Source organism: Gobius niger (genome assembly GCF_951799975.1).
Source record: "Gobius niger genome assembly, chromosome: 10".
Taxonomy (NCBI): Eukaryota; Metazoa; Chordata; class Actinopteri; order Gobiiformes; family Gobiidae; genus Gobius; species Gobius niger.
Window position 1 is genome coordinate 23,153,261 of NC_136861.1, and position 18,000 is coordinate 23,171,260.

The 18,000-nt window shown below is 42.2% G+C and overlaps 1 protein-coding gene across 2 annotated transcripts in view; it reads left to right on the forward strand.

Annotated features, from left to right (window-relative positions):
* cep112 (centrosomal protein 112) overlaps positions 1-18,000 on the forward strand; it is a gene marked incomplete at its 5' end in the record, with an annotated part of 92,733 nt that overhangs the window by 56,046 nt on the left and 18,687 nt on the right. For both annotated transcript variants that reach the window (XM_079563936.1, XM_079563937.1), the window contains 3 exons: positions 1,287-1,349; positions 5,940-6,089; positions 17,075-17,164. In XM_079563936.1, coding sequence (XP_079420062.1) covers positions 1,287-1,349; positions 5,940-6,089; positions 17,075-17,164 — 303 coding nt within the window. The remainder of the gene's footprint in view (positions 1-1,286; positions 1,350-5,939; positions 6,090-17,074; positions 17,165-18,000) is intronic.

Sequence of the window (18,000 nt, forward strand, 5' to 3'; positions counted from 1 at the left end):
TGGTGACAGGCATGTCAGCTTGCATGGGACATGGGATTTTCTCAGGAAGTGTTAAAAAAAAAAGGTATGAAGCTACAAAATGAAAGTGTTGGTTGATGGATTCTTTGACACCATGTGAGTCTTCTGTCATTTCCAAAGCCTGGGCCAATGTGTATGTTCGGGTGGGCCTATCTGTTAAACAAAACGCATAGAAAGATAATTCAAATTATACTTAAAGAAGAAGGAAGTAACTTGTTTACCTTAATAAATCCATTCCGTTGTCCCTCTGGGGGTAATACAAGTATTAATGGGATGATTGGGGGGTGTTTCTGGCCAGAAAACCACAATTGCAACTTTCCCTGCCTCCGAGGCAGTGACCCAAAACACGCTAATAGAATCACGAAGAAGAAGCTAACGGGCAAAGCTAACTGCGAGCTAGCGCCCTTTAAACAGTATTTACAGCCAAGTTTGAGTGAAAAAATGTATCTCCATTGTGTAATTGGATGTACAATATCCCTCTCTACCTTTGTCTTTTCTGTCAGTTTCGCATTTACTCTCACGAACAATTAATGAGTAAAAAAACACAACATGCTACGACACCTGCAGTGGCGCTTATGGCCTCTAGGGGCCTGAGTTGCTTTGTTCTCCTTTATGTAAGTAATGTCATGAATTGTAAAAGGTAAATGCAGTGCTTTTGCATTTATTCACCACAGTTCCAGAACCTTCTTATACGATAGTGCATAATACTAAGGGATGCTGAGTTAAGCTATTACAATTAACTTTAACATTTCAGTACCACTACTTTACCTCTACTCTTTGACTACTTTTTCCTTTTCTTTTCAGTCACCCCTTTAATTGGCAATGACATTTAAGTAAAATGTCAGGAGCCCTTTAAGGCACTCACAGCCTTGTCTTCCAGCTGGCTTACTACTTACTGTAAAGAAACAAAAGAGATTTTAACATCATTCTATACATTCGGAACAACGGTTAATTTATTCCCCTTGTCTTGTTTAGTGTCTTTCAATCATCCCTGTTTTTCCCTTATAGACAGTAGCATTTTAATTCACCCCTGCATCCTCCTTCTTAAATTATAAAACGTAGCCTGGCACATAATCAAAGTAAGCACTGGTCATTGGCCCACATGGGACTGGCCTTACCCAAACTGACACACACGGCCCAAGACGTGTGTGTAAGCATTTTAGGTTGCTACTGACTCTATTGACTGAAGATTCAATTTCATGACTTTGTGTCGGTCTGTTTGCGTTTGTCGGCATATCTCCATCTCACAGTCTCCTTCTTGTTTGCAGGCCAACAGCAAGTTGAAGCAGATTGAGAAGGAATACAGTCAGAAGCTCACCAAGTCTGCCCAGGTAATCATGTTTTTCATCCGGGCCTTTGCTCTCTGCCTTTTATCCCTTTTTCATCCTGTTTTACTGAACTCCCAGGGGACAGATGTATTGATGCCAGGTAAGAAAGCACACACTGCCCCTGATGGACAGTAGGTGCTGCACATTTCCCAGTACGAACTCAATGGTCCTAAGAATCACAATGAACTACTTAAATTATTCTTTATTTCTTTTTGTTCAGCTTTATCTAGTATTAATAAAAAAAGGAAGCCACAGAAAAAGCTGTCAATAAGCAAAACAAACGATCTTTACACTTGTTCTCTCTACTAGTGGTATCAGTCTCAATACTTAATACTGGTTCTTAATACTGGTGGTTGTATGAACCATTTTCTAAAATGGGGCCTTTTCTTATTGTTTCTTTTTCTTCTGGAATAAAATTATCGAGTATAAAATATTTAGCCCATAGTTTTTAGCAATTTTCTGTGAATTCGGAAAGATGTGAGGATTTTTTTTATTGTTTTCCTTTGATATTTTCTTCAAAAATCTTTGTTTTTTGATGTTGTCTGGCAAAGGCGCAAAATTGAAAGCTGTGTTGATGAGCAGATGTGAGAGAACAGTTGCTTATTAGGTTACACAATGCTTAACATCAAAGGAAGCGCAACGCTGTGCAAAAGTTCATCCATGTTTGCCTTCTCTCTGCACCATACACAAACGTTCACAAAGCAGCTACAAGTGATTAATCCAGTGTTTTGGGGACGCTGAACTGGCACAAACCCAACTAACCAAACAGAAGTGTTTGCTGAACTCGTTAAGGCAGCCTTGATATTACAGCAAACATTTTTATGCTTCAAATATTCTTGCTCACTTAATCAAACTGCAACTTTTGTAAAATCATTATCTCTCCCATTAGTATATGCACACTTGCATTTTCCGTCGACCAATTCACAATTTACACCGTCACCAAGGACCTTAAGTGGGAGGCAAACATCCACTCTCGCAACAGAAAAGCCCTGCACACCCAGAACCGCTTTTCTCTCTCTGCCATCAGTCTCATGAACACTAGATAACTGTGGCTCAAATGGTAGTGCAGGTCGTCTTATTATCGGAAGGTTGGCTCCAGTGTCTCTACACTTGTGTATGAGTTGAGAGAGTGAATGGGCGAGTGTTTCTTTAATGGCAAACCGTTTTGAGTGCCTAATGTAGATGGGTAGAGCTATATACTGTAATTTAACCATAAATCATACCACATGCTTGTACTCATCCTACTCATTGATGAGGTCCCGATACCAGAAACTAATACCACTTGACCTGCGGCCGGCGCTCCTACGGGGCGCAGCTCTCAGCTGAGGAGAGAAAATGGCTTTATTACAGCCTACACTCCCTAAATCAGAGTCTGTGCTGGATTTAACAAGAGCTTTATGTTATTAGTGCTGCAGCTTGGAGTCTGCAGTGCACACAGGCTAGTGATGCTAACTAGCCGCTAACTCGCGGCTAACAGTTTTGGCGATTCTTACGCCGTTTTATGCCCAGTGGCTTATCCATCTGAAAAACTAACCCAGTGACTGAAAAGTCCTCAGAAAATTGTCCATACTGAGCGAAAATGAGCTGCAGCAAAACAATCAAAATGCTGCAGCTACTGGATAAGTTACTATAAACACACGAGAAAATCCACACGGAGCTGAAGTAAAGGCGAGAAGAGACCATTTAGCTGCAGTAATAAGTAACCATCTCAATACTATTGTTAAATAAAAAAACATACATTTTAGTTAGTTAGTTATTTTATTTCTTCGGTCATTATGAACAGTGGTTACGAACAGTTGGTTTTTTTTGGGAGGAATGTAGATAACGATTTTAACGTGACTTAGTTGATGCGTACCTGTCTGGTCTTTGTGCGTGTGGGCTCAGTCATGCAAAAAGACCAAAGATGTTGTTAGCATTTAGCCTTTCCTCCAAACAGGGGTGAAGTTAGAAGCGACCAAGCTCTCCCACGTTTTTCCTATTTAAATACGGTTACGTGAGTAGTTACACGATCCAAGTAAAGTTACACAAAATTAAACATGTCAATTTTCTTGGTACACATCAACTCGCCTAAGCTCAGGTAAGAACATATCTCAGTATGGAAAAACGGTGGCCTGTTCCTTTTAAAGGTTGCGCCCTTGGGATAAGTCTACCATATGCAAGTGCTAGCCCTCTGAACTTCATAGGCCTAACCCCAGTTGTTAACCCTTCATCGTCTGACAAGGAGCCTCTTATTTAAAATCAACTGCATGCCTAATAGACCAATTAAAAAACATACCGTGCCATGCATTATCCTGAGGGGACCAGAAGGCGATGCATGTGTTCACGCATCCTTAACCGTAGCTTTTGTTTCTCGCAGTTCAAATACACTTCTAATTAGTCTTCCTCAATTTCAGTGCTATGAAGCTGGAAGTAGCTCTCATGGCTGACCTGTGAACTTACTGGGGCCTGTCTCAATCCTCCCTTAATGATCGGGCTACACTGGAGGGGTAGCGTTTGATTCTAGTGAAGATCATTACCACTGTAACTACCCCGGGCCCGTACACAGTGGAAGTAGGTAGTCGCTGCCAAGGGAGCAACCAGCGCATTAGAAGAGCGAGAAGGAGGGGCGAAAGTTCAACCTATATGCAAATAAGTCTCATTTAGCACTGCGTATTACTAGTTGAGTTGTGCAAATAATGGTCCTCTTGTGACCTCTTACCATGCATTATAGAACTACATTCTGTTATTATGCCCTCTATTATTCTTGGTGGTTATTTGTGCCGTGGTAAAACTGGGAGGGGGGGTTCTCATGCTAGTATTTCTGCATTAAGTATGGACGAAAAGCTAGAAACAGAATAATTTCTGCCAATGATACAACAGTGTGCCTAAATTAAAAAATGATTAAAACCGTAAAACCCATATATTGTCATTGTAATGACTCTTGAGTTTCACCAAAGCGCACAAAAGAAAAATATAAAATGTGTGATCGCAACATTGATGTCTTGTAATGTTTGTAATTTAAAGCAGTACTAAGTAACTCATGCCCATAGAGACCATAAGCGCATCTGCAGGTTTCCTGGCATGTTGCGGTTTGTTTTGCGCATTAATTGTCCGTGAGAGTAAATGCTACAGAAAAGACAAAGGGAGAGAGGGATATTGTACATTGTGCCACAACAACACTGCTAAAGTGGTGCTAGCCCGCAGTTAGCTTTGCCCGTTAGCCTGTTAGCTTCTTCTTTGTGATTCTATTAGTGTGCGCATCCGACCCGGAAGCAGAGAAGTTGCAAGTATGGTTTTCTGGCCAGAGACACCAGGGAGAGATGAAAGACCCCCCCCCCCCAATCATACCATTAACACTTGTATTACCCCCAGAGGGACTACGAAAAGGATTTATTAAGGTAAACAAGTTACTTAGTTCTTCTTTAATACAGGAACAAGAGACTGGAAGCATTTGAGGTTATGACATTTGCAAGCTAGTATGTAAAAAAATAGATTCTTGCCTTTAGCAACAAAAAAAGTTTTAGACGTAGCTGTTAGCAGCACATTCCTCTTTTTAATGTCAGCTGCCAGTCGCTCACCTCTGTTTACAAACAGCTTTACCCGAGTTCATCTCTCTCTTTTCATCTTATGTCTGCGGCAAATAATGTAAGCCTGTCTTTAGCGTTACACAAAGATAGCGGCAAGCTGGGTAAATAGTGGAGTCTCACCAGACCAATTAGAGTTTAAAAGGCCTGGCTATTAGACAGAGAAAAAGTCTACTGTGTGCCACTGTATACATACTGGAAAAACAAGACAGACAGCTGAGTTCACTGGTTTGAGAGCTCCACCGCCACCGCAGGGCCCTCCACCTGCAGATGCGAAATCCCATATACTGCACAATAATTATTCTGCCGTGAAATGATGTTCCCGTAATAATGTGCTATTTGTTGCTTTCATGTGGTGACAAAATAAGCCTAATGTCTGCCTCGTCTCTCCCCCTGCGCTGTCCCTGTGGTCGGACCCGCTCCGCCGCTCCACCTCTCCCACTCCCACACAGTAGTGCTCCGCAGTTTGCACACGGTAAACAATTATCTGTCTGGCCCAAAGCTACAAGCAGCTCCCCCCCCCCCCCCTTCACCACCACCACCACCACGCTGTCTCAGTCCTCTCCCTCTCTCATCTTTGCCTCTGCCGTTCTCTGACAGTGGCTTAAATAGAATGTTAATTTTGACTGCAGGATTTCAAAGCCCAGGCTGTCGCTTTTCATCTTACTGTGCACCGCAAAGTTCACCAACACAAAGTCATTCGGCGTCTCCAAGAGGAAGCAGATTTTTTTTGCTCTTCTTTCTGCTTTGTGGTTCACCAGACATAAGACTCTGCACTTGTAGAAAGCAATGGGATTTTACAGCTATACATTATTACATAAGTCATAGCTGTAATAGCATCATTTTATTTTGCCATTATGTTGCCATTCAAACACATCCCTGTCAATGCTTTTGAATACTGTTTGGCAATCCCTGGATCTTCCGCCAAGTCAAATCGCATATATAATTGGCATAAAAGCAACTTGTTTATCTTTTCTTTGTCTATGATCTGTCATTCAAACTGACACTACTTGGTCCGCTCTTTTTCCAGTTAATAGCTGAGCTCCAGACCTCTGTGTGTGACTCAAAGGAAGAGGCGGTGCGGCTGCAGAAGGCCATGGAGAGGCAGCTGGAGGAGGCCCACGCTCGCTGGGATGAGGAGAGGAAGACACTGCACCATCACTCTGATCAGAGCAACAAGGTCAGTCCAGTCAAGCAATATTATCAACTTTTCTCCCAAGCACTTTATCGCTCTCTCTTGTCCCTTGACAAACTCTGCCTTCGTATTGTTAGCTAAATAACATGACAAAGAACTTTGCCGGGATCTAAATGAATATGTTATAAACTAAAATTACACAATGTAATGAGAAAAATACTTGGATACAGCTTGATTTTTTTTTGTGCTGTTAACTTTGAAATGTATCTTAACATTTTTATTGTATACAAATAGCCTGGTGAAAATAAAAGTTATATACTGACAAATGTATATGAATACAATACTTAAATACTTAGTAAATGTGCTTCAGTAAGATGAAAACTGGCACCTCATTCAGATGCATTAACAAACCGCTCAGATTGAGGGCCCAGGCTCTCACGGTCCGGACGGAGCCGAGTTTTGCAGGACGCCTAAAACAAACCTGCCTCCTCTGTCCATACGTACTTACTGTATATGAGGCAGCTGCCGTCCCAGACAGACAAGGTTGTGTTTGGAGGCATGTCTTGATCCCAGACACAACAAGTCTTTATTTAGTGAGCCACACCCGACCAACTGACACTGAGCTCCAGTCTGGTTGCTAGGGCCCAAGGCAGAATACACGACCTGATGATGCAACAAGAGAAACATCTACATGACGCAGATAAGAGTAAAGAATTATGAGGATTACTCTGTCTTATCAGTGCATTTTGATAAAAAGTGAAGAGTGGTGGTTTCGTGATCATTTTAGGGCAAGACTTTTTGAAAACTTTGTATCAAAGGCTCTAAATGTAGCATTTGAAAGATGTGACAGATATATTAATGAGAGTGCACAAAAGCAAATGAAAACAAGCTATTTGCCTTAAAATGAAAGCCCCCATGCATACAACTGTGATGCTTTTTCATGTTCCATGTTTTAAGAAGCGAAGCTTAGTTAGTATGCAGTCACTAAATGCACTATAATGTCCATAATAGTTTAGAAGAGGTTTAAGCTGCAGCATAAGTACCAGCCTCATACAACATCATGCGCATGGATGGCACAAAGGTACAAACTGCTCCACTTCTGCAGATGCGTATATCACACGTTTACCATAAGTTTGCCATAACTGCTAAACATTTTATGGTATGTCGATCCATGAGATCAATACCCAAGGATCAGGATTTTTTTCACCTTCCCTTTAAGACCTCAATGATGTCCATTTTCATGTGACTATTTATGCTATGGCCAGCACTGTAGTGGGATATTGCAAGTTTAAATTATGTTTTGCAACAATAGACTAACCCACTTGACTGTGAACTCTACGTTGAGTCGAGTTGAGCTAAAGTAAACAAATGCAGCCCAAGTTTATGAAACACTTTTGTCCATTGTCGTCATAATAATCACAAAAATATTTAAAAAAAAATGAGTGAACATGGTCAAATCACACATCAGGCAACAGCAAGTGTAGCCCATGCCAGAGAGAGTGACATGAAATAAGGGAGAATGTTTACAAAGACGGTGAGGAAAAGGGGATTGAGAGGCGACTAAAGCATGGAGGAAGTGCGTGGATTGAGCCTGCAAATAGAAAGACAGAAGAAGAAAGAGGAGCATGGTAGAGAAGCGTTGGTGGACTGTCGGAGGCAGCGTGTTGCCTGCTCACATTGTTTCCACGCTGCTCACTTCAAAGGGCCGGGATTAGGACGAGAGCGAGGGGCTTCAGACAATGGGAGGGGAAGAAAATAACATCAAAGTTAGCCGAGCGTTTGAATTGGGATAATCCCGAAACAGTTGTTCTGAATGCGCGCCTCTCTGGATCAGATGTCGCCTCTCTTTTTTCCCTCGCCAGCCCCGTTCTGCCCAATTTCTAGCCTGAATTTAGCCACCCTCTGCGGCTCTACTGTACTGAGGACTTTTCAAATGTGGGTGTTAACGGTACAGGCCTTTTGTAGCTTGTAAAGTCTCTATTTAGACACTACTACAGTTAAGTATGCTTATTATATATATTTTTCCAAAAGTGACATTCAGATGGAGGGTTTATTTGCTTTGGTGTGCGTGGGAATATGTATGTGTAAGCATGAGAGGCCATAAGCCCTGAACATGGGTTGTTTTGAAGAAACTGGCGTGCTGTCGCTTGTGTTACTGGCCCTCTTTAATAGAAAATAGTATTTTCAATGTATAGCATAGTTGTGTAGCATGGTAGTAGCTTAGACCTCGCCCTAACCCAACACACTTGACTTTTCAAAGTTCATCCCAGCTGTACAGTGCATGCTTATGCTGTATACGTTTGCCCCAGCCTGACCAGAGCTTTGCCTGGTCAGAAGGTTGAGTTGAGTTAATTGACAATTATTTTTACACTCTAGCAAGAGCAAGGGAAAACGGTGGGGATCCATGGTCGATTCGAAAGGAAACTACATTATATAGTTGCAGATAATATCGCAAAGGCCTGACTTTTTTTTTTTATACTAAAATATTCTCTGCAATCAACAACAATGAACCTGTTAACAGTGTAGACCTCTTCAAGCATGACCTGAAATGTTGTGATGCTTGCATTATTTAAGCAGTTTATGTGTCACTCTTCTCTGAAATGGTAATGCTTCTGTACATGTTTAAAATGTAAAATACTATCTAACTGCCGTACAATATTATTCCAAAATTTTGATGTGGAGAAATAACCTTATACAACAACTAATACTCTTCTGACCCTGACTGTGCGCTTCAGTGGAGATGCTTCGGGTCTCTGTTTGCAGTGCTTGATTATCCACTTTCTAGCTTCTTTCCTTTTGGTACTTCATGAAGACGTGTAATCATTTTGGAAGTATCCGGAGCTTTATTGACTTTACCATAGAATATAGCTTGTGTCTACATGTGGCCCAACGTGTTTTAATGGTGCATATGCCTGAGGTGCAGCTTCCAAATGTTGACAGTACTCCAGCCCACATTAGCCTGCCAAGAGAAAGGTTCAAAAACATGCACTTTTTCCAGCCTGCTATCTTCGAAGTGTCTCAAACTCTCTCCTGACACACACACACACACACACACACACACACACTAGCATACACGCGCTCACCTTGCCCTGCCAAAAGGGAGAGGTGGCTGGTGAATAAACAATGGCACTCCGCCCATGGTGTCACCCGACTGGGCTTTGATCAGTGCCGCTGTTGCAGCTCCACACAAGACTGCTTCCTTCTCTTTCTGCTACACACACACGCACACGCACACACGCACATTAACACTTAAGTTCATATCTCGGGCTTATCCACAAGCCTGCTTTGTCACTATGCTATTTTCTTTATCTGTATTGTTCTCTCCCTCAAACCTGCACACATAACATAGCTTTGAGTTAGCCCCTCTTGTCTCAACATCTTTCAGGACTGTTGCATTCTCATTGTTTTTCTTTTTCCACAGCTAGAGAGCTACATCTTTTGATCTCAGGCAATCCACTATAGTGACTTGTAGCGCCAGTCAAAAGGGGAAAGCCCTGTTGTGTCCTTTGGGGTGAAGTGACAGCAGAACATTACATAATGCAACAGTGACCATGGTCTTCTGTAGTGTTTGCGGATGACAGTGAATATCTGAGGTGGCCTGGTCTTTGTACAGCAGAAGGCATAGGGAATCAGAGCTTGTCAAGCTTAGATTGTATCAATGTAATGTATTATTCCTTTTTCGAGGCATGCCCGAGGTGTAGAAAAGTTACATGAACTTTATATGTATTTACTTGGGCAACTCTTTAAATAATTTATTAGTATTTATTTAGCCTTGAAAGCCAGTCATACCTACTTTCTCTTTGAGAGCAAAAGTGTATGTGTGTGTGTGCCCCCCCTCTCAGCAAATCAATGCTCCAAGAAGCTTGGTGTCAATGCAATCACAAGAATACATCTCCCAATGCAGAAGTTATCGCCACCCAAATCACTGCACCTTCACATTCAGGGCAAACTGTATAACTTATTATTATTTTAACATAGCTATACATTTCCCTATGAGATCAATAAAGCCATATCTTTATCTCATCTTGCTTAAATTAACAGTGTTTAATGCTTTACTAGTTGATTCTGTGTATTTGGCTAGTGGTGACCCAGGTGGTCGAGCAGGTCTTATAATCAGAACGATGGTGGTTCTGATTCTACCTTCTGCTGATTCCACCCTCCGCACGGTGCCCACTGTTGTTGTGTCCTTTTGCAAGACACTTCACTTCACAGGCTCAAGCTGATATGTTCAAGCTCTAATTCATTGGTGATTCGGACCAATCACATGGCCTTATTGCCATGAGTGGGCGGGTTTTACATTTGCCAACAACAAAACAAGATGGAAAAGCACAAGGTGCTACTGTATACTAACATGCACTAATGGCATGTTTTAAAACTAAATATTGAATTGCTTTAGTGCTTTGTTGTTAAACTAAAAAAAATATTATGTTCTAATCTGACCTGCAACACACCATTAGTCTGTGCTTGTCAGGCTAGTGTTTAATTGTATTAATTACATACTTGTGTCCAGTTGTTGGTTGCTCTGCTATCAGAAACTATATTAATCACCATGTCATTCCATGTTAGTTGCTGTGTATTTTAGAAATGAGATAGATTTTCACTTTTGCTTGAGTAATAAAAAGAATGACCACTTTTTACTTGAAGCTCACTCTGGCTTTCTAACCGTTGCTGGTAAATAAAGTATTTTCTTGAATGTGAATTTAATATTTATGCTACGATGAGAGATATAAAAAATGCATTCAGCTGTCTTAAATTTTACTTTGAAAGCCCTTGAGGCACAGTGTTTTTCATGCATATATAGTTGCGACATAGCGGGCACACATTGAAGTAGTAGTGGCAGTTTGTCTGTAGTTGTGAGGCTCTATATGCTTTCTGAAAGAAGTTAAAAGGATGACTTTGCCTGTGGGGAGGAACGGTACCAGTGGATCAGAAACAGGTGTGCGGAGTAGCCTCTGTAGCGCGGGCAAAGAGAGAGGCTTCAGTTGAATTTGTCCACGTCCTTCACCACATTTTCTCTCGACCAACCTTGAACAGAGCATTTGTTTGCTGAACTTCTGCTTACCTGTAGATTTTGTCCCCGTTTGTATACCTACGGCTTCGGAAGTAAGAAACCAGAACACTGTTAACTAATCAGTAACATGAGTGATTGTTCTCTACAGCAACTTTTAAGAAATCGTTAAACATAAATAATCTGTAGCAGTGTAGCTTGCCAAGTGGATATCGTAAAGGCAATATTTGATGTGCTAAAAAGGCACAACAGCCACAACTGAACTCCAGTTGCCTTCGCCGGCAGATGAGAAGAAAAGCATGAGTTTCGCTGAACATGCCATTCCATCTTTTTTTGAAAGAAGTGTGATTGTGGAAGCAGATTCCTGATTTCTAGAGTCTCGCACTTGTCAGTTTTTCACACCGCCATTGGGAAACGTCTATCATTTTCGCGTGATGGTCCTGGAATGATTGCTGATGTTTTTCGCTTTTAATAATAAACATGCCTTGGTCTTGTTTTTACAGGGCTGTACACTACTTAACATTTTCAGAGATTTTCCTGGAACTGACTGAGAAAGTGTTGGTGAAGCTCCTCCAGGATTAGCGTCGGTGGCAGTCAGAAATGTCTTGGCTCTGTTTGTTTATGTGTAAATAATTGATGCTTCTTTCACAGTCTGTCACTTCCCCACTTTGTATATCCGTGTAAGCACCTATTTGCCTTACTACTTGTATGCGGCCCCTCTCGCTCACTCGGTGCCGGTTGATTGATGACTTTTCCGGCTGTGGGCAGATTCGTTTGATCCGACTATCAGAGGAGGTGGAAGTCGGGGGGAGCGATAACATTCCAGGATGCTCCCAAGGAACGTGGGAAGCTGAGAGGCTCATAGAGACTCTGCTACAGTCACACTCCAAAGGAAATTACTCATTCCACCAGGCGCTGGATGCTAAGTGAACAGAAACCATGACTATCCAGTGTCTCCATCCTTCCGTTTCAGATAAAGGCCGATGTGAATAGTAGACATTTAATTTGCTGTTAGGCACAAGACAGTTTTTGGTTGGTCAGTTAGATTTGTTAGCTTGTAGAAATCGCCTTGGCGCAACATCTTTACTTTTGCTGTATGAGGTCGATAGAGGTTTTGCTCTCAAAGTGCTGCAGGTTCAGGCATCAGGCATTTCCCTATGTTGAAACTATATTAAGATCAGACAGTAGATCATGTACTGAATGAATAAACACATGATGTTGTTTTCTTGTACTCCCTTTTCTTGCAACATTTGTGAGAGCAGCTAAGATGAGATAAACCTTGTTTCAGCCTTGTTTAAAAAAAAAAAGTATTCATTTTGTAAAACAGTTCTGCCAAAAAGTTTTAGCCCGTTGGTAAGTTTTGCTAAACTCAACCTCCATAAAGCCCATAGTGTTTGATGAACACAAATTATGTATGTGAGCTTAGCCTCGCACGCAAACATGCGCAGTAGAAGACATATGGTGCATATTTGAGAGTTGTTTCCTATTCTCTTTCTACTGCAGCTCACAGCAGCTGAAAGAGGCAGAAAGAAGGATGGAGAACAGTGTGTTCCCCTGTGGGCACAGCGCAGTTGCAACATGTCTTTATTACCGTGGCAATTGTTTTACTATTTTCATCATTACAAGGGGAAGGTGCCTTCACAAACCAAGCTGACTGGTGTGCATATTGCAGTAGACCGGATAAGCGTTGTATTTGCAGCTCCATCACAGCAGAATGGCTCCCACCGTAGTCCTGCTCAGTAGAAAAAAGAAAAAAACAGTGGTGAAAGCAAGTCTATTCAAACGAAAATGAATGATATGTTTCAGTGGGCCTGTCCTGGTCCACTTACCAAAACACATTTTTCATTCCTACACAGACTGCAACTGCAAAAGTTTTCTTCAACACCTCAGGACCTCCTCCGACGCGCACTTCGCTTTCACTTTTACCTTTCACTCACTGCTTTGATACAGATAAGACGGTGTGGGTTCGGCTCCCCAGCCGTCCCTCTCTCCTGGAGGTTATCAGCTGCTTTATTATTTACCATCAGATCACTCAGACATACACAGAGTACCTTGTTCTGTTAAAGTTTGCCAGAGTGTCCGCATGTATGGCAGCTTTTTGTTTTATCCGCTTTTTTTCCCTCTCTCTCTCTGTCTGTCGATGTGAGTGTGCGTCCTTGGCTGCAGGCTGTGTACTGTGAGGTTTTTCTCTGTCTGAAGTTGTCCAGCCTCAGTGTCATTAGAGGATCTCTTTAATCCAATCGTTGGGGGGAAAAAAAACTTCTGACAGCACGCCGCAAATAGCACTCGCCTCCCTAACATAACAGAAAGTTTACAGAGGCTCCGCAGTCCTTTCTTCCCCTCCTACTATTCCATTTTTCTTTCGTCTTTGCTTTTTTTTTCTCCCCCTTTGCCCTCTGTTGCTTTTACTTCACCCTTGGGAGACGAGCTTGCCTTATCTGCGCAGGAGGACCACCCAGGAAAGATGACTCAGTGCATTGTGTGGAATCGCACACTCATTTGACTCACTTTTTTTTTTCAGAACTTTTGCTGTTAATATTAATGCATGCCCATACCTGCTCGGATCGCTCTGAGCGCTCTCCGTTTGTTGGCGCTTGTGCGTGCGTGTGCCTTCGCTAATCCTTTGAGCCCAAGTTTGGAATGAAAGACAGAGGTGGGGATGGGGAGGTGAGAAAGGCCTTGGAGCAGCCGGCTGTAGCGGGACAGTGGTAGACCCATGTGTCCTGCAGTGGGTCAGCCATGTTTGTGTATAAAATTCACATTTATCTTTTATCTTTTTACGTTGAGAGCATCACTTTATTACATTTCTAAGGCATATCAAAAATACACTGAATTTCACCATGAGCCTTTTTATTGGTGGTTTCGTCTCTCTAAATCTTATGAATTTTACATATAGCTTGCCTTTTTCTTATTTCTTTGCAAGACGAGCAGCCCCATGTCTTACACTGCCCTTGCAAACATATAAATCCATGATTGAATTTGGCATTTGTTTTGATTATACCCATTGGATTGCATAGGCATCTATTACATACACAGCTTGTTGTACATGTTTCTAAAAGTATTCTGTGTTGATGAGTCATGACATCAACTTACTGCTTGGAGGTCTTCTCCATACAGTAAGTTGAAAGGTTTCGATCATGGTTCTAGTGAATTTATTTTGCCATTTCCCCTTACATCGTGGGTGCGGCGGCCATTTATATCAAAAGTTATCTACTAAAACTCCTGTCTAGTAATAAAAAGACGATGTAATATGATATGATGTGATGTAATGTGTCAAATCAAAGCCAAAATCCTCTAAAAACATGCCTGCAAAGTTGCGGCTTTCCTTTAAAGAAGAACTACGTAGCTTGTTTACCTTAATAAATCCTTTTCGTAGTCCCTCTGGGGGTAATACAAGTGTTAATGGAAGGATTGGGGGGTCTTTCATCTCCCCTGGTGTCTCTGGCCAGAAAACCACAATTGCAACTTCCCCTGCACCAGGTCAGAGGCGCAATACACACTATTGTAATCACGAAGAAGAAGGCTAACGGGCAAAGCTAACTGCGGGCTGGCGCCACTTTAGCAGTTTTTACAGCCAAGTTTGAGTGAAAAAAAAATCTCCATTGTGTAATTGGGTTGTGGCACAATGTACAATGTCCCTCTCTCTCTTTGGCTTTTCTGTCAGCGTAGTATTTACTCTCATGGACCATTAATGAGTAAAAAAAACCCGCAACATGCTACGACACCTGCAGTGGCCCCCTGCTAAGTCCCCTGATTGGGGAAACCCTGTTCTCGCTTATCAAACTACCCTGTACGTAAACTCATCCTGTGATATTTTGGATCGAGGCCACATACAGGTCTTTACTGTTTTATACCTACTCTTTGTCCAAAGCTAAACCAAATCATGTTTGTAGCCCCTCTTTGCCTGGTCCCATTGATCCCAGTGAGTATGTCTGATAAAGACCATATCACCCTCAGCATCTGGAGAGCCTCTTCTGCAACAGATCTCTTACACACCTCCATACTACATGCACAACTGAAGGAGTAGGACATATGTGAACAGTGCGTGTGGAGGTGGATGAATATCATATCATATCATACATATGGAAGTCGTCTTTACCAGAAGTATTTTATCTTGTGTGTGTCTTCAGAAATACTTCAGGCCAAATGGTCGGCAAAGGTTTGAATTATTTTTGAATTATTTGTTTTAGTGCAGTCTTTGTTTCGTATACATTTAACAGATGCCCCTATAAAAGCATTCACTCTGACTTAAATGTGTGTAACTTTTGTGCTAATTACCAAGACCAATAGATGATGTAGCCAGAAAGGGCATCTGCGGAAGAACCTTGTCCAAATCTAGATACAAATAACAGCTAAAAGGAAAGTAAAATTAAAGGCTTTACCATTGCGATATATTGACGTTGCTTCAGCAAGATTTCAAAGCTCTTTCTGCATCACCCCGTTCTGTTTCATCTGCTCTGAGTCATCTCGAATTACTGTATTAATAAAGCGACAACTGTTGAACTCCACGTCCCACAGTTGTTTTTTGAAGACGCATCAGAAAAGCCACATAAAGGACAAGAACACGTCAGTGGGGAAAGGGGGCCCTTGTCAGCCTGACTTCCCAGAAGGCCTTGTCCAGAACTGCTGTGTCACAGTGCGGGGAAAGCACATGCAATCGGGTTTTCGAGAAGGGCTCAGTCTGCCAATCCTTCTGAACCCAAGAACTCTGAAGGATGATTTTTCGGATCTGAATGTGTGATTAGCATGGGAAGAAATCCGCGTAGCACTAAAATAGCCGGGAGTTGTGCGTCACTCTGGTTTCTATACCCATCAAACTACTAGGCAACAGCGCGTCTGTAAATGTATTTTTTTTTTCCTGTTGTCAAGTCTTTGATTTTAACCAATAAACAAAACAACATGATGAAACTGAAGGCAAGGGCTTGCACTGGATGGAGATGTGGGCTGTGAAATACCCAGATTAGGAGCATGAACAGAGCAGGGCTGGCTTTTTTTCTTTCTTTTTTTTACGCAGCAGAACTGAAACTGACCCCAATACAGCAGCCATTTTGGGGTCTTGTTATCATAGAAACTGTTAAAGCCAGTGTGCTATTCAGAGGAGACTTGGTTGGTTCTGCGCATGTAAACAAAGTAAAAAAGCCCTGAGAGCCCATGGTCCGGTATTCTCTGCACATGATGACTGAGCGTGTGTGATTTATGTCTTGGGAATGGGCTGTAGATCCGGTGGTCATGCCTATCACCTGGTCTATGTTCGCCTCAGCTCTAAAAACTGTCAAGGCCTCGCCACACCTGGCCACTTCACTCAAAGCCCCAGCAGCGCACGCACACACATTTTACACATGATGCTGGAAACTATGCCGTGTGCGCGTACGTGCCCGCGTCCATACATGCGTGCACTGTCTCTGTTTTTCCACGCAAGCTAATCAAAGATGAAGTGTCCGCATGTGTGCTCAAAACATCTGGTTCTGTGTCACAAGCAGGAACTGTGCCGGTTTATTCCCTTCTGCTATCGCTTACAAGCCACAACACAAATGTATAGGATTTTTTTATTTCATTTTTTTGTCATATTTTATCCATCTGGCGTGATCTTCAAAGCTAATTTAATGGTTTTGGAATGGAAATGGGATTAACTAGAGAACACGTAGGATTCGGTTTTATTCAGTATTACCTTGTATCTTCTTTTTTTTCCTTCCCAAAAGCTTGCAATCTACAGTGTATAGATTCATGACACTGTCGATGATGCGTCTCTTGCCTTTTTCCCCAATTCTTCCACTATTACAAGGAGATGTAACTTCGCTATGGGTTGTTTCACCAACACAGTAATCAAGTTTAGACTCCTAAAGCTTATGCAAAAAGAAGACCTTTGGGGAGCTGCTTGGAAAGGCATGCAGCGCTTCTGCCAACTCCGACAGGTTGTTGTATGTAGATATTCATTTTCAGAGAACTTCGAAATGTTGATTTATGAGTGTCAAATTCACTTTTTCGCTGTATTTGTATTGTAATTCGTGTCTTTGTCCTCCAGGCCCTGCAGGAGAAGGTGGAGAGTCTGCAGAGGCATCTTCACAGCTCTGAGAAGAAGCTGCTGACAAAAGAATTGGAGTCTAAAGAAAAGGTAAAAAAAAAAGAAACGGTGGCCTCATTATAAACTTGCCTCATGGACAAATGTGTCTGACTTTACTAAGTAACTTTCTGATCCTGGGCCACAGTAAGCAGATACTAACTTTCTCTAGGTTTCCCTGTTCTCTGCGATATCTCATTGTGCTCATCCTGCAGTTGAGAAATAGCCATCTGCCCCCTCGCAAATTTCCAGAATTCTTTCAGATTTTGGCCTCCAGGAGCAGCGCTCGGGGCCAGGAATGCCACCGCAGGCTGTGTGCAGATGGGGAGGAGTGCCCTGTAATCACGCTCCTTTTTGACCTTGACACACACAGAGAAGAAAGCACTAATAATAATGAGCGCAGTGGCAGGAGGCAGGCTGGTATGTGCACCAAAGGCTTTCATGGCGGTGCGTCCCTTTGTGATCCTCCCTCTGACCCCTGTACACACTTCACACATGGGCTTACACACCTCACTGTCTGACGCCGTAAATCTGCAGAAAGGGGTCATTGCTTTTTAGGGGCACTTGGTCACAAAGCTAGTCACAAAGACGCTGCATGCTGCTCCTCCTTGTCCCACGTCTCCAGACCTCTTGGCTGTAATGTCACATCACAGGGGCTTAGATTACCTCCACTGTTCATTTGTTGTTTTGTTTACCGCCCAAGAGGACTTAATAATGGCCTGTGTAATCCTAAACTAACTTTTTACACATTTTTAACCATGTTATCATATAGTTCTCTCATCAAAACATGCCTGGAGTTTTTTCTTTTCACGTATGTTTGACTATTGCTCGGTGTACCGCTTTCCACGTGCTTCCCTACACTCTGAGTTATCCAGCTAACATGCTAATAA